General features: G+C 43.3%; 1 protein-coding gene across 1 annotated transcript in view; it reads left to right on the forward strand.

Annotated features, from left to right (window-relative positions):
- LOC144806548 (uncharacterized) overlaps nucleotides 1-21,043 on the forward strand; it is a 71,093-nt gene extending 50,050 nt beyond the window's left edge. Inside the window, exons 3-4 of the mRNA XM_078672885.1 lie at nucleotides 15,248-15,365; nucleotides 15,544-21,043. Of these exons, the coding sequence (XP_078529011.1) occupies nucleotides 16,557-18,524 (1,968 nt within the window). The 5' untranslated portion in view covers nucleotides 15,248-15,365; nucleotides 15,544-16,556 and the 3' untranslated portion in view covers nucleotides 18,525-21,043. The remainder of the gene's footprint in view (nucleotides 1-15,247; nucleotides 15,366-15,543) is intronic.
- The last annotated feature ends 6,316 nt before the right edge of the window (nucleotides 21,044-27,359 follow it).

Here is a 27,359-nt window from a genome sequence, read left to right on the forward strand (position 1 = left end):
TGGATGGAGTGGGATGGATGGATGATGGAGTGGGGGGGTGGATGGATGGAGTGGGGGGATGGATGGAGTGGGGGGATGGATGGATGGATGGATGGATGGAGTGGGGGGATGGATGGATGGAGTGGGGGGGATGGATGGATGGAGTGGGATGGATGGATGGAGTGGGATGGATGGATGGAGTGGGATGGATGGATGGAGTGGGATGGATGGATGATGGAGTGGGGGGGTGGATGGATGGAGTGGGGGGATGGATGGAGTGGGGGGATGGATGGATGGATGGATGGATGGAGTGGGGGGATGGATGGATGGAGTGGGGGGGGTGGATGGATGGAGTGGGGGGGATGGATGGATGGAGTGGGATGGATGGATGGAGTGGGATGGATGGATGGAGTGGGATGGATGGATGGAGTGGGATGGATGGATGGAGTGGGGGGATGGATGGATGGATGGATGGAGTGGGGGGATGGATGGATGGAGTGGGGGGGATGGATGGATGGAGGGATGGATGGATGGAGTGGGATGGATGGATGGAGTGGGATGGATGGATGGATGGATGGAGTAGTGGGATGGATGGATGGAGTGGGGGGATGAATGGATGGAGTGGGGGGATGGATGGATGGAGTTGGGGGATGGATGGAGTTGGGGGATGGATGGAGTGGGGGGGATGGATGGATGGATGGAGTGGGGGAGCCGAAGGCAAGATAAAACGAGTACAATCAGGGAAGCAGAAGGCAAGAAAACTAGGGCAATCAGGGGAGCAGAAGGCAAGACAAGCATTGAAAATGCAATAGGTCTCGCAATAGAAGAGTTTGACATTTTTCGTTTTGCAAATGGATGAGTGGCGTTGCGTGGCTGAGTGGCGTTGCGTGGCTGAGTGGCGTTGCGTGGCTGAGTGGCGTTGCTTGGCTGAGTGGCGTTGCGTGGCTGAGTGGCGTTGCGTGGCTGAGTGGCGTTGCGTGGCTGAGTGGCGTTGCGTGGCTGAGTGGCGTTGCGTGGCTGAGTGGCGTTGCGTGGCTGAGTAGCGTTGCGTGGCTGAGTGGCGTTGCGTGGCTGAGTTGCGTTGCGTGGCTGAGTGGCGTTGCGTGGCTGAGTGGCGTTGCGTGGCTGAGTGGCGTTGCGTGGGTGAGTGGCGTTGCGTGGGTGAGTGGCGTTGCGTGGGTGAGTGGCGTTGCGTGGGTGAGTGGCGTTGCGTGGGTGAGTGGCGTTGCGTGGGTGAGTGGCGTTGCGTGGCAATGTTTTTAGAGTACAGGGGTTTTCTTGAAGGCTTCATATTTGAAACAATTTCTTTCAATAAATGTCCATCAAAATAAAATTCTAATGCTAAAAAATAAATAACTTTTTTAATTTTGAATGATCTTTCTCGTATGTTTACATGACAAGTGTTCCCCGATTTACGCGCAACATCTTTGTATGGCTCAGCTCTTGTTATGGTTCTTTTAACAAGCCAGACCCCATGCTGATACAATAAAAGCGGAAGATATATAAAACAAAGGTCCTTTGCCACAGAGTACCCTATTTAACCGCCTCAGCAAAAATTAGACCAAAGAAGATCGCATTAATATGGTCCGCTACTGTAACACTGAGCGCATGTGTTTATACACATCAGTTTGTTTTATATTACACATGACGATTCATAGAAAAATATAAAAAATAAATGCCTTATACTATCAATGGTTTTATATATTTTAATGATAAGCAGCTCTAATCGACATTAAGATATAGGTAAACAACATCACTTGTGCTTGCAAAAGCTACATATAATATACAACTGTTTGTAATACACGCCCGATGTGTATACTAGCAAATGAAGGTAACCTAAAATTCAAGTGTGATTTTAATGTAGACAGCAGACTAAACAGAGGCCATACAAAGTGTTTGAAGTACGCACTCGCTTTGCATGTAAGTAGAAGGAGATGGCAGAAAAACAAATAGTGTGAATTGAATGGCGCCAGCAAACTAAAGAGAGACTAGACAGCCTGTTTGTGACGGGCGCTTGCTTCGCATGTAAGTCGAGGGAGATAACAGTGGAAGGAAAGATATAATGTAACAGAACACACAAAAGAGAGGACAAATAAAAAGTGTTTATAATGCGCACGCGGTTTGCACCTAAGAAAACGAAGAAATCAGCAAAATAAATAGTGTGAACTGAATATTTCACCCCCGTGATCGATGTGCTAGCGGGGGCTTGTGGTGGAGAGTGGGGAGAGAAGCTGAAGTTTCAGTAAGCGGGGTTGGGTTCAAATTTGGATGAGTGAGGGACGTGGGGAGGATCGCATGGCTCGGGAGGAGGCTAAAGGGGGATGGGTGCAGGGGGATTGTGTCCCGGGCTGCGTGGTTCAATGGAAGTGAAGGAATGCGGGGGGGGGGGGGGGGTGCTCGGCGGGGCGCAGGAAGAACTGGGGGGGTGCTCGCATGAGTTGGGTAGTCGCATGCAAAAGCCTTTCATCCTTCTGAGTCCGTTTCGGTTGGGGTACAGTTAAAAGAAAAACAAGTCGGATGGGGTGGGGGGTGGGGGAGAAGGAGAGTGAGCAGCTTGAGGCGCTATTGATGAGTTGTAAATGGTGGCGCCGTCGATAAGAAAGACTGTACTCGTGGCTGTGCCAAGTGGGCAAAAACTCATCAGACTGAACCTTCCACTTGTGCGGTACGAACAAAGCAAGAGGCAAACTGTTGGCAGACCGAGGGCCATCGACAAGAAGGTGCATCCCTGCCGTGTAAAGTAGCTGTAAAAAACACGCAGCATATGTCGGCCGGAGCTAAAAAGAAAAGAAAGGTCTAATATTGCAATGCTGGTCAGCGCATTTAGCGTCACGAAGCCTCGAGTAATGTGATAAAACTTATGTTGCACATAAATCAACATGATGTAAATACAAACAAGTGAAAGCGGGATGTAATTAGGGGGGAGGAGAAGTCTGGGCAGGCAGGATGACTCAGGGGAGGGGGCTGAGCGGGGCAGAGCGGCATGTGGGTGTGAAGAAGCCGGGCCTTTGAAGTGAAGCTAAGCTTCACTTCAAAGGTGTCGGAGGAATGCGGGCGGCTGTGCACGCGCTTTTAAGCTCAATGCACATGCGCATTGAGCTTAAAAGTCACGGGCACTGCAAGGAATCGCCACGATTCCTTGCTTCTTAGTTAAAGCTTGTATAAGCCGCAATAGGCTCGCAAGCTCGATGCGCATGCGCATCGACAGGCGAGACCTAAAAAACGAGTGCAATCAGGGGAGCAGAAGGCAAGAAAAAAACGAGTGCAATCAGGGGAGCAGAAGGCAAGAAAAATGAGTACAATCAGAGGAGAAGAAGGCACAAAAATGCTTGTTTAGCTATGTGACCCAACCTGTGCCTAAGAAGAAAAGGGAGCGTTTGATGTACCCAACAATTGGAGAGCTTTTAATTGTGGATTAAATCGATACAAAGACCTTAATGTTTTAGTTAAAAGTGTGGTGTTTTCAATATATCAACTTTAGAAGGCTGAGGGACTGAGATGGTGCAAATAGCAATGTAGGCAACTTGTGCCTGAAGCAAAGTACTGTGTTTTCATTGTGTAGTTTGCATGAAGGTGCGTGAGGACATGTCCAGTACGCCTCAGGCGTACACGCACGTTGCGATGCTCCCTGTATGAAGGTACGTGCAGACACCGTCACACCAAGAGGCAGTGGAGTCGACAATACACAGCACCACCACTGATCCCTATAGCTATCAGCATGAGAGTCGAGTCCCATGACTAGTATCACACAACACTAACTTTGCGCTCCGGCACTCGGGCCGGCTGTACAATGAACAACCGATGAGCACTGGCACCTGTGGCACATGCCAGCGACAACACGGAGCTCAAAACAATGAAAATAACAGGGGGGGTGAGAAATAGAAGGAAAATAGAGGGGTTAGAGAGAAAACGAGAGGAGGGAAAGAATCAAATGGACAGCAAGCCAAAGAAAAGAGAGGCCGCGAGAAGTAGACAGAGAGGGGGCTCAGGGGGGAGAAGTAAATGGGGAGGGAACGAAAGAGCGAGAGAACGAGGAGGAAGAGAGATAAGCGACAGAGGAGATTACAAAGAGCAAACAAGTCTATGAAGTGCCAGATCAGAAACCTATTATATTTTTACCTTCAGCGAGTATGCTCTGAAGTCCACACACTACCGGGAACACGTTCTGTACCGGATGCAGTCAGACACGTACGTGCCAAGTCTATGAGAACTAGAACGTGCACCTTAATTGGCGGATGAGGCGAGAAATGCAATAACGGTCACATGTTGTGCTCGTTGTGTGTATTTGTTATACATAAAGCTGGGCCATTGGAGTTAACAGGCAAAAAAGTCAAAGTCCGTATGTTGGGAAAAAACACTGTTTATGATATGTGATCCCGTGACAGTATACCTGGACCCTCAACCAATGTGCAGGCTATCCTCAAGGAATCAAGAGTGAAGGACAAAACTAGAAAACAGATTTAAATAAGCTGCACGGCAGAATGAAGCAAACGAGTGAAGCGGACCCGCTCGTGCAGACTGTACAGGCAGACTTTATTTGCTTAGAGTGTATGATTCAAGCCCTCTCTGTGGGGAGTGCTAATAATTGGTGCACTTCACAGTGGCAAGCTTCACATTCCCGTTCTGAATGGGTCTCATGCACACACCAAGTGATCTTAAGAACACACTTATAATTATAAAAGGCCCCGCAAAATAGCAAATAAAGTATTTTCTGTTATTTATCCTGGGTTGGATTAAAAATATCAAATGAGACACATTAACCAGCATCTGCACAGCACACATCTTCCACTTTTATGGAGATATAGATATATCCATACATACTAGGTAGTACTTGGCATTGCAAAGATAAATGGCTCTGCCAAGCAGCAACAAACTGGCAAGGGGACGAGTGTGCTGGAGTCTTGCGTGCTCCAAAATCCAGCTGGGAGGTGCGTGTGCAGCGTGATGCCCCCACACGGCGAGCAAGCTCCAAGCAAAGCAAACACAGGGTGCCCACTCTTCTGAGAGCGGCATCTGCTAATCCAGGGGCTTCAGTCGGCCGCCCTCACTCAAAACAAAGCAAATTGGCTGCACACAGTTTGCAGCTGAGGGATTAAATGCACCACAAAGGCCCGCTCTGCGGCACATGTATTCATCACCAGTGCTCTCCTTCCACTGTTTTCGGTCTGAGCGCACAAGTTCACATATGGGGCAGTCAGGCATCGAAGACAGCGCCTTCCAGCACACTGTATGCACGAGGCGCTCTTCAGCGCACTTGAAAGCAGGAAATACCAGCGCTATCTCGCAGCTGACATTACAGCCTGCCAGCAGGGCATCGTTTATGGGTGCCCTCGTAACTCAGTCCTGCACACACACGTTTGAGACTGGGGCCGCAATTCAAGTGAATAGGAGTTTGCCGCACTCAGTAATTAGCGGGTACACCCGGGCGCGATTAAGTTTACATCAATATGATACATTTGAGCAGTTAAGGCTTGCTGGATTTAAACTATTGACAATATCGAGCAATTATCAGGACACGCAGATTTTATCCCCCGTTTGGAAATTGAAAATCTGTGATGGATACCATTTATCCCGTGTTTAATTCCGAACCAAGAACTATCCGATTGTACAGTGCGCTCCGTTGCACCTCCCTTCCAGGGCATGGTAAGTATGGCGTTAGTGGGAAGATGGTGTACACTAGCAGGTTTCCAAAACAAGGCATGCCTCGAGGACATCCTCATCACCATCTTTAGATAAAGAATCAGGTAGAACTTTCTCCTTTAGTAAGAAAAAAAATACCAAGTCTACACATGTCCTTCACATTCCTCTAACTTTTGAACAGTACTAAGTGCACTAATGTTGGTAAAAATGGGTGCCACCTGCCAGGGGCACCGTGAACAGCTTCTCCTCCTGCACACAAGGTATATATTTCTGCTTATGCAGGTGTGCCCATGTTACTGCTATACTGTAATATACGTATATGTATTCTCTCGTACTCTGTTTATGATTTACTTATGGTTTACCATGCACAATTCTCGAATTACTGCTATCTACTCTGATTCAAGCATGTGAATCTATGAAAGATACCCCAATACAGGAGAAGAACATAAGTTACTAACCTGAAAACTGTGCTTCTCCAGTAAATGGTATCTTTCATAGATTCACATGTGATCCACCATCCTCCCCTCAGAGGCTCCCCTCTTCTCCTTGGCTCTTATGCCACACTTGTGCTCGAAAATCTGAGAGCCTGAGTCTCTGAGGAGAAGGCTCCAGAGGGTGCTGTCGCCTGATTGGCTGGAGTCTGGACCATATCTAATGACGTGGAGAAGTTTTTAAAGTGACAAGTTTTTTCCTATTAACTTCTATGTTACAATACTTCCTATTGCTCTTTTAGCTATGCTTTCGCTATGCTATTGCTATATTGCTATTCTATGTCCTGTGGGAATCCCACTTCGACGACGGGGAATGATTCAAGCATGTGAATCTATCAAAGATACCAATACTGGAGAACCACAATTTACAGGTAAATAACTTATGTTCATCTTCCCGATCTTCCGGAGCGAAAAAAAGCAGGTAGAGACCACCCTCCCAATCTGGGATTTCACAGACAGATCAATTGTGATGCCAAGGCTTTTAGTTGATCTAGATGGTAGGGGTGGGTCCCAACTCAGTCGGCCACAAATTAGAGTTCCAGGGCCCACCAATTAGGATCCTTTCAGTTTTGTCTGGGCTAAAATTGAGGTAGTTACTGTTCATCCAACTACCAATATGTCACATGGTAGCTGCAGACTAAGAGGACGATGAAGACTCTGTAGAGGAAGGTTAGTCTCATCCTCTTTCATTTGTGGGGGGAGGGTGTCATCAATACACGTTCCTCTTTTGGACATTGTTAGCCCCCACTTTTTGCCTGGAAAATATTTTGGTTTCGACTGGAAGTGCACAGAGTCCCTGCCAACCAGGCCTCCTGTGCGAGATCTCCTTCCTTAAACTGTACCCGTGATTTCCACAATTGGCACCCCTTTAGCTCACATATAAGTTCCTAGTAAAAAGTACCCCTTGTACTAAGTGCCTTGTGGTTAAAGAGGGTCCCTAAGGGCTGCAGCACAAATGATGCCACCCAAAGGGACCCCTCACCTAGCACATGCACACTGCCACAGCAGCCTGAGTTTCTTGGTGCAGACAAAACTGAAGAACCGACCTGGCAGACATCCCTGTGTGCCATACCCATGAACACTGCTTGAGGGGTGTCTTACCCATATATGAGGCAGTGAGTTAAATTTGAAGTTCGCAGATCTATATTGTGCGGCTCATCACCTGTGAGGGTTTACAGACGTCTATGGGCACGGGGAGATACAGTGATTTGCCCAGAATCACAGGATGTTGTGCTGAAGCAGAGACTTGAACCCGGATCCCCAGTTCCCGAGTCGGTAGCTCTGGCTGCTGCGCCACATTCTCTCCCCCCTGCGAGGGCATAACTGCATGAGATGCCCCTGATGCTCCTGCAATATCCTAGTCGATTCCTGGATATTGTAAGTGACCAGGGAAGTCATAGTAAGTACCTAGGCTGGACACTCGTCAGTATGAGTTCGCAGCTCCATGATGGCTTCACTGAAATATGTGATGCTTGGCACCAAGCATCTCAACATAATACACTTGCGCTGATTCCAGTGTTGATTTTATTAAAAACTAGCTTACCCGTCGCGCGTTGCTGGGATCTCAGAAGAAAGGAAATTCAATGAAACTCGTTATGATAACATTCAATTTACATTGTCTTTTTTTTTTTAACTTTTTTATTTTAATATGGAAAACATTTCAAAGTGTCGTTTTAATTCTATTTATTTATTCGAGTGCTTGTGGATACACGATATTGTTTTGTTTTTCCATCTGGTGTGTACACGAATAAATCAGAAGGTTTTCCGACGCGTGAGCTGGCCACATACAGTTGTCCATGTGAGAAGCACGGATTCTCCAAATCTAGTCCACAAACTTGCAGCGATTGTCCTTGTGCTTTGTTGATGATCATTGCAAAAGCGAGTCGCACCGGAAACTGTAAACGTTTGAATTCAAAGGGCATGTCTGTTGGGATCATTGGAATACATGGTAACAGTACATCTTCCCCCTTGAATTTCCCATTCAAAATTGTAGCTTCGTTGAATTATTCATCATCTTTTTCACCGAAAGTCTTGTACCAATGCAAAGTCGTGGTGGATTGATGTTTCGGAGAAGAATGATCGGCACGCCAATTTTCAATGTTAAAATGTGCGGTGGCATACCTGGCAAATCCAGTGAATTCAAGAATTACGTTGGGTAATTGACAACTTCATCTTGATTCATCACAGTATCGATGAACTTATACGTTGTCGCTTCGCCTGGTATTCCGTAAATGGAAACATTCAGTATACGAAAGATTATGAGGGCCCTGGGGGGCCGATATTTAAAAGTTTATGAGGGCCCTGGGGGGCCGATATTTAAAAATGATTTATGCTAGAAACCTTCGCGGGAGTGTACTCAACAACTTCCCAAAGTTTCATGGCGATCGGATTAATGGTGTAGTAATGCATAAAAGACAAACAGACAGACAGACAGACATATTTTTGTTTTTATATACATAGATTGCACACAAGTGCCCCTTAGGGCGTCCCCTGAAACCAATCCTTAGTCTGGTCATTGACTGGCCCGAGCCAGCCTGTTACCATCAGAGTGTGTTCTGACCTCAGGGGAGAGTGCCTTCGCACTCTGAGACTGAGAACAATGCCTTTCCTAGGTGGAGGTGTTCACGTCTCCCCCTGGACAGAAAGAGCCATCGTGGTGGGGAGCTTCAAAGGTTTTGCCTCCTTTCTAATGCAACCCCAGCCTCTCCTGTTCGAAGGAGCTTGCCTCCATCTTGTCCTCACTCCCTTTATGGCGGCAGGACAGGTGGGAAACCTTTGATAGGAGAGGAGATGTGCCCCCCTCTGCCAACTCCACCCCTCGGGTGCTGGAGGCTAGGTTAAGTACACTTTTCAGTGCCCACCATCTTGAAGATGATGGGACATATCCAGTTAGGGCTAGGACTGTGTCCTCCTCTCACAGAAGGTGAGCATGTTAGAGGGCATAGACACCCCAGGCAAGGGGCCCATTGGACACCACCTGTCACTCCCTTGTATCGCCCTTAAATCTATTTTTTAGGTGGCATCCCCAGTCCCTGAACTTCAATCCCTGAACTTCAGTTCCTGACGACCTAAGAAGAGCCGGCCACTACTGATCTGCACCAGCAGAGAACTACTGTACACAAGTGTTCCAGGACCTTTTGTCTAAAGTAAAATCTGGATCCCCTACGGACTTCTGCCCACCACACGTCCTAAAAGAAGCCTTCACCGGCCTCCCGGGTCCAGCCCTCTCTCTTCTGAAGGAGTCCCTATTTTAGGGTTGGTTCCCTAAGGCCTTTAAAGAGGCAGTTGTGGTTCCCCTTCTGAAGACATCAGGGGCAGACTCCCAGATCCTGTTGAATTACTACCCAATCTCCTTGCTCCCGTACCTGGTAAAGGTACTGGAGGCTCATGTGGTGAAGTGCCTGTCCAATTTTATTGAACAATCCAACTATCTCGACTCACACTAAAGGGGTTTCGGCCTGCCCACTCAACGGAGACCATAATACTGGCGGTATTGGACTCCCTGCGAGAGAAGGCTGTCATGGATACTCCTCAGGCTCTGGTGCTGTTGGATGTCTCGGTCGCTGTTGACATGGTCGACAATGGGATCTTGGTGGACCGTGTCAAGGAGGCCGGCATTCAAGGCTCAGCCCTTGGCAGGATTAGCTCCTTTCTAGAGGATCGCTCCCAATCAGTCTAGAGCGAGCGTCCACCATGAACTGACCTCGTCTGGATTCCTCGATGTTACCTCCAGCCTCTGCAAGGAGACTCCCTCAACCGTGACCTGCTCTGTCAGGTCTTGGTCTAGTGCGTCTCGGTCCTCATTCGTTAGCATTGGCAGGGTCAGGTCTTTCAGGAAGTCTCTCCCAGTATTTCCGTCCCCTTGTTGTCAGTGTCCTCAAGGATCCAGTTCCGTCCTTTGTCTTGTCTCTCTAGCCATGTAAGCAACTCATTGGCTTTATCACCAACATCATAGAGACAATGCTGGGTAGCCAGCGCATGAGTGCACGCTATTTTCCATTAGTTCTCTTAATGTGCTGCTTCAGTTGATGGTGTAATGGGAGAGAAACTGATTCCCCACTTGCCAAGCGTGCCTCCAGGAAAGCACATTCCCTGCCTTGAATTCATCCCATAGCACGCAAGCTGATTCAACAGGCCGCCCGTTCTCCTTAAAATAGAGGTCTGCTCCATCTCTCATACAAGCTTTGAACGTCTTGTCTTATAAATATCACGGATCAACCCTTGGGGGTAGCATGAAGTCCACAACTGGACCATCGAGTTGCACCTCCACCAGCGAATGGTCTGAGATTCCCCCTGCTATGTGCGTAACAGCTCTAAAATCAACATTATAGACAGTCTGGTTGAAAAGATAGTGCAGGCATGCCAGACTATCATGTGCTGCAGACAGGTGCGTCCGGTACTGATACCCTCTTCTTCTCCAAGGGCCTTTAGGAGTATCAATAATATAGTATAGGTGCAGTTCTGTCACTCCAATCACCCCAATGCATGTACAGGATGATAATCTATTCTAGACCTATGATCCCCTGCTTGAAAAGTCCATGCGGGTGGCGAATATTGAGGAAATCGCCCATTTATCACTCGTAGACCTATGGTTTCTAATTCTAATTATGGTTATTTCTAATTCTTGCCGATGTTTTCATTCTTTTGTTCCCTCATGCCCATTGTTGATGAAAGACTTGGAATTGACCATAAGTAATTTTGCCGTTGTATTTCAACATTTCTATCGTAAGACCATAGCATATTCATGTTATAAACACCGGTAATAATAATCTCAGGTTGGGTGCCATTGTCCAGTTGCTGCAATATCATAATTATCAAATTTATCAAATTTATCAAATTGTTCTTCATAATTATATACGTTGATTACTACAAGAGATTTAATTATAATTTTTTTCTTGTATCGTATTTTGACAATTAGATAATCCTTTTGACTTGGGACGTCCATTTCACTTTCCATTTTTAGCTCAGTTGATATAAAAATAGCCAAACCCCCACAAGGTCTGCCATAGTTACTTGTTCTCTTAGCTAATGAGTAATAACCCTATACCCTTCCAATCTAAAAGGAACTAAAGCCCAAGTCTCTTGTAAACAAATGATTTGAAAACAGCACAGAGTAGCTAGTTCGTTATTCTGAATCTTTGCTGGAACCCCATTTATATTCCACAAACATAATCTGACCCTTTCATTCATAATTGTTGGCCCCCTTAAAGGAACTTCAGATTGTAGATGTCAATCCTGCCTGACATTATGGAGGGCTGCTGATAGCCAACCTAATTTGACAGTGTCAAATAATAGGTCTCCTACTTTTACGTCTAATGATTTTAAAAGATGCCCGTTGGTCATACCTATGGGGTTTTTAATATTGAATATTTCTTATTATTCTTGGTTCTCATTTGGTTATGATTTTGTAATTTTGATGAAACAAAAGGGCTAGGATAGGAAGGTTGCAGGGGAGTTGTTATTTTTAGTCCCCAGTCCTGAAAGAGATTATGTTCTTGCATAATAAGGCTGGCGGCAGTAGACGATGTCCAAATTACTAATGTCGATTCGCGATTATTATTCTTGATTGTGAGGAATTCAATTGATTCTATGTCGGTACATTTAATTTTCTTTAATGAGGGTACTGCATTACACAATTTATTTTAATATGTTCCCACAAGTCAAGATATCATTATTACTCCTAGATTTATATTCCGGCGTAATAATTACCTGCACCACTTCTTCTTGATCTGGGTTATTTTATTTAATTCGTTGCGGGCTATTTTCACCTTGAGCATGCTCAGTTAACCTTCCATTATGATTACTAACATTTTGAGACCATGATTGTCGATGTTTATGTAACTGCTTCGTTTCGGTTCCCGGATCTTGTGGTAATTTAATATCCTTCCAGGTTTTCAACAAATCTCTATTCGTTTCATCCCCTCTTTGCTCTATTTGTTTCCAATTGTGATGGCTTATTTTCCACCTGTTTATTAATTTCCTCCACTTGCAGCATTTCTAAGGACTGAATTTTCCCATTCTCCATCATTTTTATACTATCAGCTTGATTGTTTAGGCATTTATTTTTCATAACTAAAAGGGTTTTGTTGGAGACATTTGTTTACCCTCACCTTCACTATATGATATTTGGTCATGGTTGTTTCCAGTGTTCAATCTCACTATATCTGATGCATTTGTATTTTTTATATTTTTAAAAACTTTATTTCTTGCTACCGTTGTTTTTTCGTTTCTCTTTTTGATAGATGAACTTCCGGAGCTGCGTCTGTCATTGTTGATTGTGTCGAGCATAGGTTTATCACTTCTTGATCTTTTGTTTTATCATCTATTTTTTCTTTAACAACAACAATATTGTCTTTACATTTTATTGTATCTTTAAAGGGGCAGTCAGTCTTGATGGGTTGAATTCCCACATTAGGAAAATTCCCTTTTACATCGTCAATTATTGTTTTAAAAATATCCGGAATGGTAGCTAATTTTTTAGTTAGCGGGGCACAACTACACTCTGCATACGTAGATATTGGCTGAGATTGCACCCTTACTATTAGATTATTTTGCGTTGTTATCTTCTGCTCAATTCTGATAACAGAGGATGCCATAGCGCTCGTTATCTATTTGGACCTCCTTTTTGTTGGACTGATATGTTAAAGCTTCCAGAGTTAATTGCGTGGTTTTGAAGAATAAATCCCAAATTGCTCCCGCGTTCCCACTTCCTGGTACCTGAGTACCTGGGCTATGGTGTTGCCCATTTATGAATGATAAGTCCTTATACTCCTCTTTTTGTGGTCCTTGAAAATCATGTCCCTCTTCACAAGAATTAATGAATTGTGGACTACTATTCAAAACGTCTTTTTGATACGGAGTACTCCAGCGCTGCAGAGTTTCTGGGTTGCTATTGTATTCGTCCTTATTAATTTGAGATGCATCATTTTGATTACATTTCAGCTGGTCCTGTTTTTTAGCTGAATTTATTTTAGACAGAGTAAGATCCGATTTCAGTGAGGTATTGGCTTCCCTTATGATTTTCACCCCACCATTTAGTTAATTTGGAGCTTCTTGCTCTCGTTGATTTATTTGGCCCAAATTAGATGGTTCCCCTATCCCGTTAGCTTTTCTGATTTTTACTTGCACTTCTATTCGCCTTGGCTGCCTAGTTTGTAGTAAGTGCTGAATATCTCCCATTGTTAGATTTGTGCATTTTGGGTCCTCTTTATTGTGAACGACCAGTAAGTGGAATAGTTAACATCTCTAGGTCTTTTATTTGACCCCAGTGGTTGACTTGGTCCTTAGTTGAATTTGACATTCGTTCGACTTCAGCTTCAGACTCAGGGTGGCCTGGTTCACTTACTCCTTGCTTAGGGGATATAATATTTGTTTTACTCAGTGGCTTAATTGGAATTTGAAGATCACATGGGTTGGTTAGCAATGTTAGCATAGCACCAGTTGGATCTTTCATAAAATCAAACTTTGACAGCGACTTTTACAGTATCCTAAATGTATGAACCTTAGATGATTTAAAGGACTATATGTCACCTGCCTGTTTTATTTTAAACGTATCTAGTATTAGTGTTTGTTGTATTTTTCCTTTTACTTTTGATAGGAGGGAAAGGTGGCCGCTCCTTTCCTATCCTCATAATACACCCTCTAAGGGGAAGAAGTCTTGCTTCTTTCAGAGAATCAAACAGGCCAGTGACAAGACCAAAGTGTGCTTTGATAGGACAAAAACACCACCAAATAACTCCAAGGGAAAACCCCCCCCAAAGCACACCTCGGTACAGAATCCGCCAGTACTGCTGGTTACTTAATTAATTAATTAATTAGCCGGTTCATTAATATCCGGGCTCCGGGTAGGGCTGTAGTCTAGGCATCCAGAGTAATTCAGGGGTCGAGGGGTGCTTCAAGAGGGTCAAAGTCTATTGTCACTTTCCCCTTTGCATGGATCCAGAGCCAGTCCCACTACAGACGGCAAATGTAGGCACTTCCCTCAACTCCTCGGCTCAGCTCTGCTCAATGCTTAGTAAATACGTAAAATCAGATGGCAGGCAAAGGCTCCTCTGTGCCCTCTGTGCTCCTCTGTTCTCCTCTGTGCCCTGCTGCAGCCGCCGCACCAGCAGCACCACAGGCCAAGGTTCCTTTGACCCCTGCAGCGGCCGCCACACGAGCAGCACTAGCAGCGCCTTAGCACCGCGACGCTGGCAGCGGCCGTTCCTGCCCCCACAGCAGATCTGTAGAACTTAAAGCGCCCGTATAAAAGGACGCGGGTGAAGCGGGAGAAACTTTCGGGAGCGGGAACTGGTCACAAAACAATCCCGGGCAGTCGTCCCAGGCTCCGCTTGCTCATCAACTCCTGCTCGGCTCGGCCCCTCAGCTCTACTCGGTACGCTCTGCACTCAATGCCGAATCACAGGCCGACAACGACTTTGAACACCAACAGAGGGAAGAATTGTGTGTTTCCCCCAGTTTGTAAAAACGACAGCATAAGTCTTGGCTGCTTCTGCTGCACCCAGAGTCTTATGCGTCTTTGCAATCTAATTTTTCTGTCTGGAAAAAAATTGTGCAGAAAAGCACCCAGTAAGTCCAGGTGCAGAAAAACCTAACAACTGATAATCAGGTGGAATAAAATGAACACATGAAAGTACGCCTTAATTTCATTGCCCTTGATTCATACTCTGGACCATAGTTGAGGGATTGGTCTAGGCATAGTCCTCGCTGCACACAATAGATTTGCTTGCGGCAGAGGCCAAAACTCAAGTCAGGATGCCAGATACAAGTAGGTGGTCACTCAGGGCAGGGGAAAACACCTGTTGTCCGTGGACGAGTAATTCCCGTCCCAGAAATCTACATTACAAATTAATTAATAGTATTCTTTCTTAAATATCTGTTTGGTGCCAGTCCATATGACTTTAATATCTGCCTTTGGGATTCAATGTTACAAGTCCATAGGGTACATGTATCCTTTGTGAGCTTAATAAAATGTTGAAAATTCTACACTCCTACATCCAAGTACTCTCATGCTACCATTCTACACTCTGCTGTGTCTGAAAAACAGCTCAACATTTTCAAAATTCTGCATTGATTTGGCTTGTAAATTATATTTTTGGAAATGTACATGTATTAACTATTTAATTTTAATACTATAGGTAATTGAAATTACAGACGAAGAAAGCAAGATTTAGCACTAAGCAACTGAATGTCAGTTCCATAAGAAGGATTATTTTGAAAAACTGAAGGAAATCCAGCGAGGAAAGTACAATACCTGTAAGTGAAGTCTCTAATTTTGTATTTCATTAAACCAGAGCAAAGCCATATCTGTGCACACAGCATCAGAAATAATGTAGAAAGACCACTTCAGCATCCTCATCTGAAATATTATCAGAAAGACAAATTGCCTCAGCATGACAGAATAACGTTCAACTAAAGCATCATGTAATTCCAGAGAGGAAGCACACACTGCATAAAAGAAAGTTATAACAAAAGGTATCTTCTGCCTACCATCAAAGAAAAGACGCTGAAAGAAGACTCCGAAGCTGACACGTTAACAAGCTAAAGATTGGAAAATCACCTTTGTTCAACAACCGTTTTTAACCAGTTACGCAAGTTTGAGACTATCTGCCTCGAGATATATCACCTCGACCAACTCTGCTCACTCTTGCGAAAACCTTAAAAATTCACCACTTTATTGTGTTCATGACCATCTCAGAATGTTTCCTTTTTATTGTGTACTGTTCTGTAATTTTATGTAAATCGCCTCAACATTATTTGTTGTGCATGAGTGATATGTAAAACTGTTAAATATAAAAATGGATTACATGAGCACCATTGCGCTATAGGTAATGTAAATAAATCCTTGTCTTCAGAACTACAAACCTTAACCTTACACCAAACATAGAAAGGGTAAAAGGAACTGATGTTCTGCGACTGGTGAGCCACAATAGTACTGTGCACATTCTAACTCTCTCAGTTACTGCCTTTACATCAGTGCAAAAAGGTACTTATCAGTTCAGTCATTAAATTTCAGACCAACACCTTATTACTGCATTGCAAAGAACCTATATAAATAGATTGGAGAAAAACTTCAGTCACAGAATAATTTGCTGCCAGAGAGGCTATTATCTAAAGAGTATTATCTGCTAGAACAATTTCAACAGGTGTTTGCTCAATTCAAGTGTTAAAAAGATTACACACAATTTCTTTTAGAGATAAATGCTGAACATTATCTAAACAAGCCTGACTCTAAAATCAGGTTCACTCTTACCGTGGTATATAAGCAAGAGAAAACTAAATGTAGAGATATTAACTCTAGGAATACACCTTATAAAAACACGGACTGAGAGCAAATTCAGTGTTCAAACCCGCCTCAATCGAGGCAAAATAACCGAAGTTGGGGAAAAAAGTTGCTTGTGCCAAAAAAGATACAGCCATAAATCGTATCTCACAGAATTTGACAGAATGCATACTGGGGGAAACCACTCTCAGTGCAATGTATGCCAAAAAAGTTTCAAGCGTAAATCTTATCTCACTGATCATATGAGAATCCACACTGGGGGAAACCACTCTACGTGCAAAGTATGCAAAAAAAGTTTCAGGCGTAAATCTTATCTCACTGAGCATATGAGAATCCACACTGGAGAAAAACCTTATCAGTGCTCTGAATGCCAGAAAAGGTTTAGTATCAAACCGAGTCTTTATCGACATGCATTAACCCACTCTTTGGAAAAACCTTATAAGTGCGCTGAATGCCCAAAAAGTTTCAGCCGTAAATCTCATTTCACTGAACATATGAAAGTCCACTCTGGGGAAAAACCTTATCAGTGTGCTGAATGCCAGAAATGTTTCAGTCAAAAAAACCATCTCAATCATCATATAAGAACCCACACTGGGGAAAAACCTTATAAGTGCTCTGAATGCCAGATATGTTTCATTACAAAAAAAAACCTCACTCAGCATATAAGAACCCACACTGGGGAAAAACCTTATCAGTGCTCTGAATGCCAGAAATCTTTCATTTGCAAAAACAATCTCACTGAGCATAGAAGAACCCACAATGGGGAAAAACCTTATCAGTGCTCTGAATGCCAGAAATCTTTCATTTACAAATACAATCTCACTCAGCATAGAAGAATCCACACTGGGGAAAAACCATATCAGTGCTCTGAATGCCAGGCAAGGTTTTGTTACAAAGACAGTCTTTCTCGACATGCAATAACCCACACTGGGGAAAAACCTTATCAGTGCTCTGAATGCCAGAAATGTTTCAGAGACAAACAAAGTCTTTCTCAACATGCAATGATCCACACTGGGGAAAAACCTTATCAGTGCTCTGAATGCCAGCAATGTTTCAGATACAAACAAAGTCTTTCTCAACATGCAATAATCCACACTGGGGAAAAACCTTATCAGTGCACTGAATGCCACAAATGTTTCAGTCTTAAAAACAGTCTCAATCATCATATAAGAACCCACACTGGGGAAAAACCTTATCAGTGCTCTGAGTGCCAGATATGTTTCAGTCATAAAAACAGTCTCAATCATCATATAAGAACCCACTCTGGGGGAAAAGCTTATCAGTGCTCTGAATGCCAGATATGTTTCATTCATAAAACAAGTCTCATTCAGCATATAAGAACCCACACTGGGGAAAAACCTTATCAGTGCTCTGAATGCCAGATATGTTTCATTCATAAAACAAGTCTCATTCAGCATATAAGAACCCACACTGGGGAAAAACCTTATCAGTGCTCTGAATGCCAGAAATCTTTCATTTACAAAAAGAGTCTCACTCATCATATAAGAATCCACACTGGGGAAAAACCATATCAGTGCTCTGAATGCCAGAAATGTTTCAGAAACAAACAAAGTCTTTCTCGACATGCAATAACCCACACTGGGGAAAAACCTTATCAGTGCACTGAATGCGACAAATGTTTCAGTAAAAAAGACTATCTCACTTCGCATATAAGAACCCACACTGGGGAAAAACCTTATCAGTGCTCTGAATGCCACAAATGTTTCAGTCACAAAGGCAATCTCACTCAGCATATAAGAAGCCACTCTGGGGATAAACTTTATAAGTGCTCTGAATGCCACAAATGTTTCATTAAAAAAAGGAGTCTCACTCAGCATATAAGAACCCACACTGGGGATAAACCTTATAAGTGCTCTGAATGCCACAAATGTTTCATTGAAAAAGGGAATCTCACTCAGCATATAAGAACCCACACTGGGGAAAAACCTTATCAGTGCTCTGAATGCCAGAAATCTTTCAGTTTCCAACACAGTCTCACTCATCATATAAGAACCCACACTGGGGAAAAACCTTATCAGTGCTCCGAATGCCAAAAATGTTTCACCATTAAATCTCATCTCACTAGACATGTGAGAATCCACACTGGAGAAAAAAATGTATCAGTGCTCTAAATGTCAGAAAAGATTCAGAGGTAGAGATGGTTACAAGCGCCATAAAAAAAACACATCATCAAAATAATTTTGTTCTCCAAATGCCAGAAAAGCATACATTTTAAACTCAAGTCTCACTCTACATGAGCAGACGCACACAGGGAAAACCATTACCAATGCTGTGAATGCCAGAAATTCCGGTTTGATAGGCACAGCCTCACTAACCATAAGCGACTCCATACTGATGAAAACCCTATGAGTGCTCTAAATTCCCAGAAAAGCTGCAGAGAAAAACGCTATCTTACCATGAGAAACTCCACACTGGAGAAAATCCTTATGCCATAAAAGCTTGAATCTGAAAGACAGTGTTATGCTTCATGAGAGGTCCCACTCTGGGGAAAAACCTTATGAGTGCTCGAAATGCAAGCAAAGTTTTGGTTACAAATTACTTCTCACTTGTCATGAGCGAACTCACACGGGAGAAAAAAGCCTTATGTGTGTTCTGAATGTCAGATAAGGTTTAGTCTTGAATACAATGTCATTTCACATTGGAGACTTCACACTGTACTAAAGCCTTATACAGGTGGAGAAAGCCAGAAACGTTTTACTCAGAAAGGAGATCTCACTAAACATGAGAAATGCATCAACATGAGGTGAAAAGTAAGTCGTATCTTGAGTTGCAGAAAAGCTTCTAACAACCTGACTTTACATAAGAGAGCACATATTTTAGTTGCAATAGGATTCATCAAGTAACTCTTGCAGGATAACTTAGGCTGCCCACATGCAACCTCCAAAGAGATTTCAGGCCTGGAAATAGTTTTCATTGCAACAGAATCCACAATTTGAGTATCTGAGAGTTACAAAACTCTCAAGGTCTTTACTTTACACAGAGAAGTGTTAGTGCTTGCAAAAATCAAATATTTGCCCAAAAAATCACAATAATAATGTCTTACATTTTTGAAACTCTATCTAGATTAATCTTGGGGATTAGGGCGGGGTCCTAAGATATTATAACTCCTAAGTATCTAAGTTCTTTAGCAAAATTCCCCTCCTGATCCGTTATGTTCCAGGCCATAACCTCGGTTTTCTCATTGTTTATCTCATTACCTGACAGGCTTCCATAAGTTTGGGTTTCAGCTTTAAGCTCTGAAAGTGTAGTGCTGACATTGGATGATAGCAGAATCAGGTCATCAGCAGACAGAGCTAACTTTCGTACAAACCCGTTTATTTAAAAAGGGACAATCTTCTGTTTCAACCTTATACTCTGAGCTAGCGGCTCTATATATAAATCAAAAAAGATGGGGGAAAGCGGGCAGCCCTGCCTAGTCCCATGCCCTATCTTAACTACCGGGGAGAGATTGCCATTAACCAGAATCTGGGCCTGAGGGGATTTATATGTTTTTTTCAACACTTCCCTAAAACTATCAGCAAAACCAAAGCCCTTAAGAACCCTATCCAGAAGGTGCCAGTTCACCCGGTCAAAGGCATGGCTGCATCAACAGTAATGATTGATAGCGGGAGACCCTGCGACGAAGCCAAGTCAATCGACCCAATTAAGGTATGTATTAAATTGGACATCTGCCGGCCTGGCATGAAACCTTTTTGATCCGTGTGAATTATTGGCCCAACAACTTTGCTAAGCCGGGCATTCAGAATTCCAGCAAAGACTTTATAGTCAACATTTGGCAAAGAAACTGGGCGGTATGACTGACATTGAGTTGGGTTCTTCCCTGGCTTTAAAATCAGTGCAATAACTGCATCACTCCAAGAGTCAGGCAGGGGAGATGTACCTTCTAAGATCCCATTAAACAGTTTTAGCCAGACCGGGATAATCTCCTCCCTCAAAATCATCTGAAACATTATCACTAATTAGGAAGATAACAACAAGTTGTCCTGTGATGCTTGCTGGAATGAGAAGTGTTGAATCAGAAAGTGGATTGAATTAAAGTTTAGGTGACAATTTTGCAAAAACGTGTGGATTTTGTATATATCTAAAAAATTGTTGATCTGCAAAAAGGCCTAAATCAATAAATTGAAATGAAATTTAAGTTTATCATTTGAATCCTATTGTTGCAAAAGTTATGATTTTGAACCCTATGAGGCGGTTCCTTTCCAGAAAGCATTTTGGGTTGTAATCATGAGTCAAATAATGCTGAGGAGGTTAAAATATTCAAATAGAATTCTAATTGCACATGAAATGTTCATTGTTCAATATATTTCTCTTAGTATTTTAATGAGCGGACTTTATTGCTTAAGGTAAATAATAGTATTTGTTTTTCTATATGTAGGAAGCATTACATTAATGAAATCACTGTATCCCACCTTCTTTGTTTCCTTTCCTGTTCTTTATGAACGTTTCTATTGTTGAGCTTTAAAGATTGCCCGAAATTAGGAATTGTGCTCTACATAACTTTGCTGTGTTACAGTTTGTTGATTTTTATGTACTACTTTTGTCTCTTACGTGTATGGCAACTGATGTTTTGTTTTGCTTTAATAATCAGCTCATGTTTATTAGGTTTTATTATTCAATAAAATGTTTCAAACGCAACAAATGGTAGTTGATTTGTATTTACAACTGCAGCATTTTTATTGTAGGGGCACTCTCAAAAGGGCCAAAAATATGGTCTGTGGGTTGACAGGGTACCACATTGGCATCAGGAGGGAGAGGTTTGGGCAGGTGATTGGGGATATATGTAAAGTTGAAAGTAGGGGGCACAACGCATGTACATTGTGTGGACTGTGACTCCTTGAGTTATTGTGAGGGATACCATGCTACCCTGTAAATGAATCCCCTAGTGATTATTATCAACAAACTTTATTCGGTTTTATAAAAGAAAACCATAAAAGTCGTACATAAAATGATAAAACATTTTCCAAGTTACGGATTGAAAAAATATAATATGTCCAAGTTAGTCAGAACACAAGATAAAAATTCATGAATTACAGTACAGAAGTTAATCGCAGCTTGACCTGAGTCTAACAGCGACCCGTAAAAAGTTAAGTGTATGCAAAACAGTGTCATTAGAAGAGCTGGTATCACCCTCCTAAAACCCGCTTTTTTGAGAATGGGAATAATAAATAACTTTCTAGGGACAGCATAAAAACTACAAAACATTATAAAGTACATCATGTCCTGAGGAGACTCACCGTTGCAGCCACAGGGCATGAGGCACAGGCCTCTGTGGAAGCTACGAGGGTGTGCCATGAGGTAATGGAAGAGGCTGAGCCAAAACCGGGTCAATAGAAAACGATCATGGATGCTTTTAAGCCCTAGAAGATAAGGTTCGCTGGATGGTACAGTTTTAACACGATGTACATACGCACACTAGGCTTACACAGCTCATTTCCCTCTCTGTCACAGCAGCTCATTCTTAAAAAACACTCTTTGACCAGAGAAAGGTCCCTCTTACATATGCACTCAGGTTTAGCAAATAGTTTCTACCTACCCTGGAGAGACCAACTCTTATATGCTGGTGCCATCGGATGCTTGAGACATGGTCAAGTGAAAGTCATTCCCGTAGGACATCTTTGTAGGTGTATTTTCTTAACCCCTTGGCTGCGGGGCATATTCCCCTGCTGTGCTGGGGGAGTGGAGGGTCGCGCACAGTGCCCCAGTGCACATGACGAGCATTCTAACGGCCGTGACGAGCTCAGCTCGTCATGAACACACTGAAACCGTGGCTCATGACGAGCTGAGCTTGTCATGAGCATGGGAGGGATTAATAAGCCCAAATATTAAGCCACAAAGACAGGGGACGGAAAGCCAGTACATCTGAGAGGAAGGAAATCCCCAACTCTTCGTGCACGACATAAAATGGGTTAAATGGGTTGCTTTGTGGGACAGAAAGGGCACGTCGCAGGAAAGAGTTTTCAGCACTTTGCACTGCCCCTACCCCAAAGTCACTGCATATCTCACTCCCATAACTAACCTTTGAGATATATTTGGCTTCATATATCTTCAAAAGAGCCCCTATTGCCTTCCCTTCCACTCTGCTGGCAAAGTTAAGAACAGCTGCAAAAGCTTTCACTTAATTCCACTTTCTTGCAAGTCAGCAAAGGGCACCAACTCAAGGAATCGTTACACAACTCCTAAATAGGAGAAAACATTGGTCTTCGGTATTGACGAAAGGTGAACTGCTTAGCTTTACGAAGTCCCACCTGCAAAAATGAACAAATTGCAATGATTTAATGAAAGGTTCAAGTCCTTCATAAAAAGGGCAAAAGAATTAAGAAGAAGTTGTAGGCCCCTAGTTGTCCTTGCCCAAGGACTGCGTCGTCCGCGTAAAGGAGGACTGGCAGGCTACGCTTGCCTACCTGGGGACAATCAGCATTTGTGCTTTGCAACATCTACATGAAGTCATTACCGGTACTGATCATTCAATTTCACCTCATGTGCTATAACTATGCCGACGACACACAAATACTCCAACTGGAACACCCCAAAGACATTGGAAAATCCCCAATTTTCAGTTGTCTCAGAGCTGTGGATCAGTGGATGACTTGGAGCCATCTCAAATTGAATGCTTCCAAAATGGAAATACGCAAATGTGGCGATTGGAAACATTATGACCCGCTTGCCACCTGGCCTGATGAACTGGGATCACCGCCTAAAGTATCGAAGGAAGTTAGAAACCTCGGAATGACCATGGACTCCAAGCTATCAAAGAATGCCCAAGTGGATAAACTAGCAAGATCAAGCTTTGTCACTATAACAACACTGCAACACATTTTCCCTCATTTGGGATTTCCACACAAAGTCCAAGCTACGATCTCCCTTGTTCTGTCCAAACTCGATTACTCCAATAGCCTCTACCACGGATCACATTTAACGACCATGAAAGACTACAACGGATTCAGAACTCGGCTGCCAGACTACTCTTGCATATCAAACCGGGAGACCACATCTCACCTGCCTTGAAAGCCCAGCATTGGTAACCGGTTGCCAGAAGATCCACATTCAAGCTACTTTGTATCACCCACAAAGCACTACATTGAATGGGACAGCTCTTCATCAGAAATAAAATCACCAAACACATTCAACAAAGGAACCTCTGCTCTAAAGGGGCATCTTGCCTCAAAATCTTAAGATACCAGAAAAAAACATTGGTGGCACAACCTTCTCTGTTCAAGCAGCCAAACTATGGAACTCTTTACCCCCCAACATAAGATCCACTGACAACCACCGTATCTTCAGAAAACTACTCAAGAACTGGCTCTTCCCCACAAAAGCACCATACACAAACAGGCATTTACAGCATATCTCACTGTAAATAAGCATTTATTTCACCATAGATATGTACCTATCTTTGTGTATTGCTTTGTATGAACATGTACAATAATTATGTTGTTAATAAAGAAATGTAAAAATGATCTTTGGTCTACATGTACTTGCTTCCATTGTGCATCTATGTACCTTCCATGTTCTTGGATCTGTGTGTTATTTACTTTTCTCCTGAAACAGCATATCCAGTGTATTACGCTATTTCTCATCATGTACCTCTATCAATATCTTTAATCTGTATATACTTACCTCCATTATGCATCTATATACTGTCAATGTACTTATGGAGCTATACTTTTATCACTTTCTTCTAATTTAGTATTTCCAATGCACTACCCTATTTCTCAGCCTATACCTCTCTCAATATATCTTCTAGCCCAACTATCTGTCTCATCTCGACTACTATTTCCAATGTGCTACCCTATCTCTCACCCTATACGGCTATCAATATATCCTCTACATTCACTCTCTCGTTTATACCGAACCCCATACCACTACTATGATCCCCAATATAACCCTTTCTAGACTCTCTCCTACTCTACCCCTCCCTGCATCATCTGACATCTTTTACTATACCGATCCCCAAAGCAAACCTTTCTAAACTCTTCCCTCTGACTCTTCCCCTCCAAAACCCTTTTACTCATCCAAAATCCCCCTCCTACTGCTATGATCTAAAAAAGAAATCCTTGACTATCCCACCACTATCCTTTTCAACCAAAATAACAGACTAACATGTTCACTTCTCAAATTCCATATTCCACTATACTAATTCACCACTAATCCTTTATGGGTTCCTGAGTAGCGTGCTACTTACCAATGAAGCGTTTCAACACCCCATCAGGGTTAGACACGCTATATAAATGCAAACCTTTTTTTCCTTTTCTACTCCTCCCCAACCCTTCTCAATCCAAATAACTGACTAACATAGCCACCACTCAAATTAATTTCCTGTTTCACCATACTAATTCAACACTAATCCTTATGGGTTCCGGAGTAGCATCCTACTCACCAAAAAAGCACTTCAAAACCCCATCAGGGGTAGCAAGCGCTATATAAATACAAAACTCTTTCCCTCTTCTATCCCGCTGCCTACCCTTCTCTATCCAAATAAATGACTGACATATCCACCACTCAAATTAATTTCATGTTTCACCATACTAATTCAATGCTAATCCTTATGGGTTCTAGAGTAGTGTGCTACTCGCCAAAAAAGCGCTTTAAAACCCCATTAGGGGTAGCAAGCGCTATATAAATACAAACCTCTTTCCCTCTTCTATCCCGCTACCTACCCTTCTCTATCCAAATAAATGACTGACATATCCACCACTCAAATTAATTTCATGTTTCACCATACTAATTCAATGCTAATCTTTATGGGTTCTAGAGTAGTGTGCTACTCGCCAAAAAAGCGCTTTAAAACCCCATTAGGGGTAGGAAGCGCTATATAAATACAAACCTCTTTCCCTCTTCTATCGCACTGCCTACCCTTCTCTATCCAAATAAATGACTGACATATCCACCACTCAAATTAATTTCATGTTTCACCATACTAATTCAATGCTAATCGTTATGGGTTCCAGAGTAGTGTGCTACTCGCCAAAAAAGCGCTTTAAAACCCCATTAGGGGTAGCAAACGCTATATAAATTCAAACCTCTTTCCCTCTTCTATCCCCCCACCTACCCTCCTCTATCCAAATAACTGAATAATGTATGCACCACTCAAATTACTTCATATTTCACTATACTAATTTTCAACACTAATCCTTTATGGGTTCCAGAATAGCGTGCTAGTCGCCAGAAAAGCGCTTCAACACCCATCAGGGGTAACAGGCGCTAAATGAATGCAAACCTTTCTTCCCCTTCTATCCCTCCACTATCCTTCTCACTCCTGTTGCAGGGATTCTGCTCAAACACAGAACTGTGCACAGAGACCCAGGACCTCAGTGAATTGTGGTGTACCAAAAAACTCACCTCAGTACCTAGAACCCCTAACCGACTAGCATCAGTGTTTAGCTCTTCGTCCTACAGCAAAGTAACGAAAGATTAGACAACCCAGAACATGCGACTTAGGTTACTCTCAGGAATGGTGGGAATCAAGAACACTCTTTTGTTGTTATTCTCATACCAGTCCACAACATGGGTAAAAAAAAGACACAGTAAAGTTTAAAATGTTTATTTTAACAACGTGCTCTAAGATGCAGTATTTTTGCGAGCATAAGCAGGGATATGATTAAAAATAATACAAGCAGCATTGTTACAATTCCATAAAACACAAAAGGGGAAATCATATTATAATGATGGTGGGAACAGGTCCCATAGTCCCTTGTATGCCACACCCCCTAGTGAGGAACTATGTTTTATAAAATATAGAAGGTCTCTTAGGCTTGTGAGGGGACCCCATACCTCCAAGTGTTTCAAATCATGTATGCAGTGGTCACGTTTTTATTTTCACTCACCGTCCTTGCCGTGATTGCATGCCCCACTTCCCAGCAGCCTACCTCTTCCTTTCGGACTTTTTCAAGCAGACAAGGGACCTGCTGCCCCTGAACCCAGTACCCCTGCACTCAGACATACACACTGCTCAAAGAACCGCACACTCACACACGAAAGCATAGCATGTACCCCAAACAAACCACTTCTGCACAGACATAGCGCAATCCCCCCTGCTCCTGCTCCTTGCAAGGCACAGATGTAGGAAACAGTGCTTCTGCTCTTCTTTGGCACACGCAGCAGAGGGAAAAATAAGCCCAGGATCACACGTTTTTATTTTCACTCACCGACCTTGCCATGATTGCATGCCCTATTTCCCTGCAGCCTACCACTTCCTTTCGGACTTTTTCAGGCAGACAAGGGACCTGATTTTGATGGTTATCTCGAGTTTCTTTTTCTATAATAGCCAGAATGGTAAAATACTTGTCGGGAAGCAACCCTACCTGATGGATAGATGGTATTTATCACACCCGTTCAAATCTGATACCCAGGAGCCAAGCAGCTTTGACCTGCTGAAAGCTACACTGGAGGGGGTTGGGGCTTGGGGAGGGGTAGTTTGGTCTTTAAACCAACCGGTAATTACAGGGTTGTTGAAATGCGACCCACTTGTAAATGCACTCCTCGTGCGGCCTACACAGAGTTTTCAAATTTCGAAGAATTGGCTTACCGAGCGCCTGGAGAGCAGAGGCGGCTCCGTGGTCTCTGCGTCGGAAAGGGAACAAGGCCGCACGCTCAGCTTCTCCTTCCTCTGCGTACGTCGCTGTACTGTACTGTGTCACTGAATGCAAGCATTTGCCCTAATATGTGAGTGACGACACGTCATCGTCGCGCGACACACCCACACATGGGGGCGACACACAACGCAACACCGTAAGAGAAGGGGGAGAACAAGAGAAAGACACCAGCAAGGAGGAGAGACAGGAGCGAGACCAGCAAAACAAGAAGAAATCAGAAAAGAAGCCTCGAGTCAGCGCCACACTGGAGGAGAAGAATCGGCAGTACCGCAGCTAGACAGAAGAGATCCACTATGTGTGGTTCGCCACCGAATGGTAGACATTGCCAGAGATACTGCTGCAGCCGCAGCA

Source organism: Lissotriton helveticus (genome assembly GCF_964261635.1).
Source record: "Lissotriton helveticus chromosome 1_1 unlocalized genomic scaffold, aLisHel1.1 SUPER_1_unloc_84, whole genome shotgun sequence".
In the NCBI taxonomy this organism is placed as follows: Eukaryota; Metazoa; Chordata; class Amphibia; order Caudata; family Salamandridae; genus Lissotriton; species Lissotriton helveticus.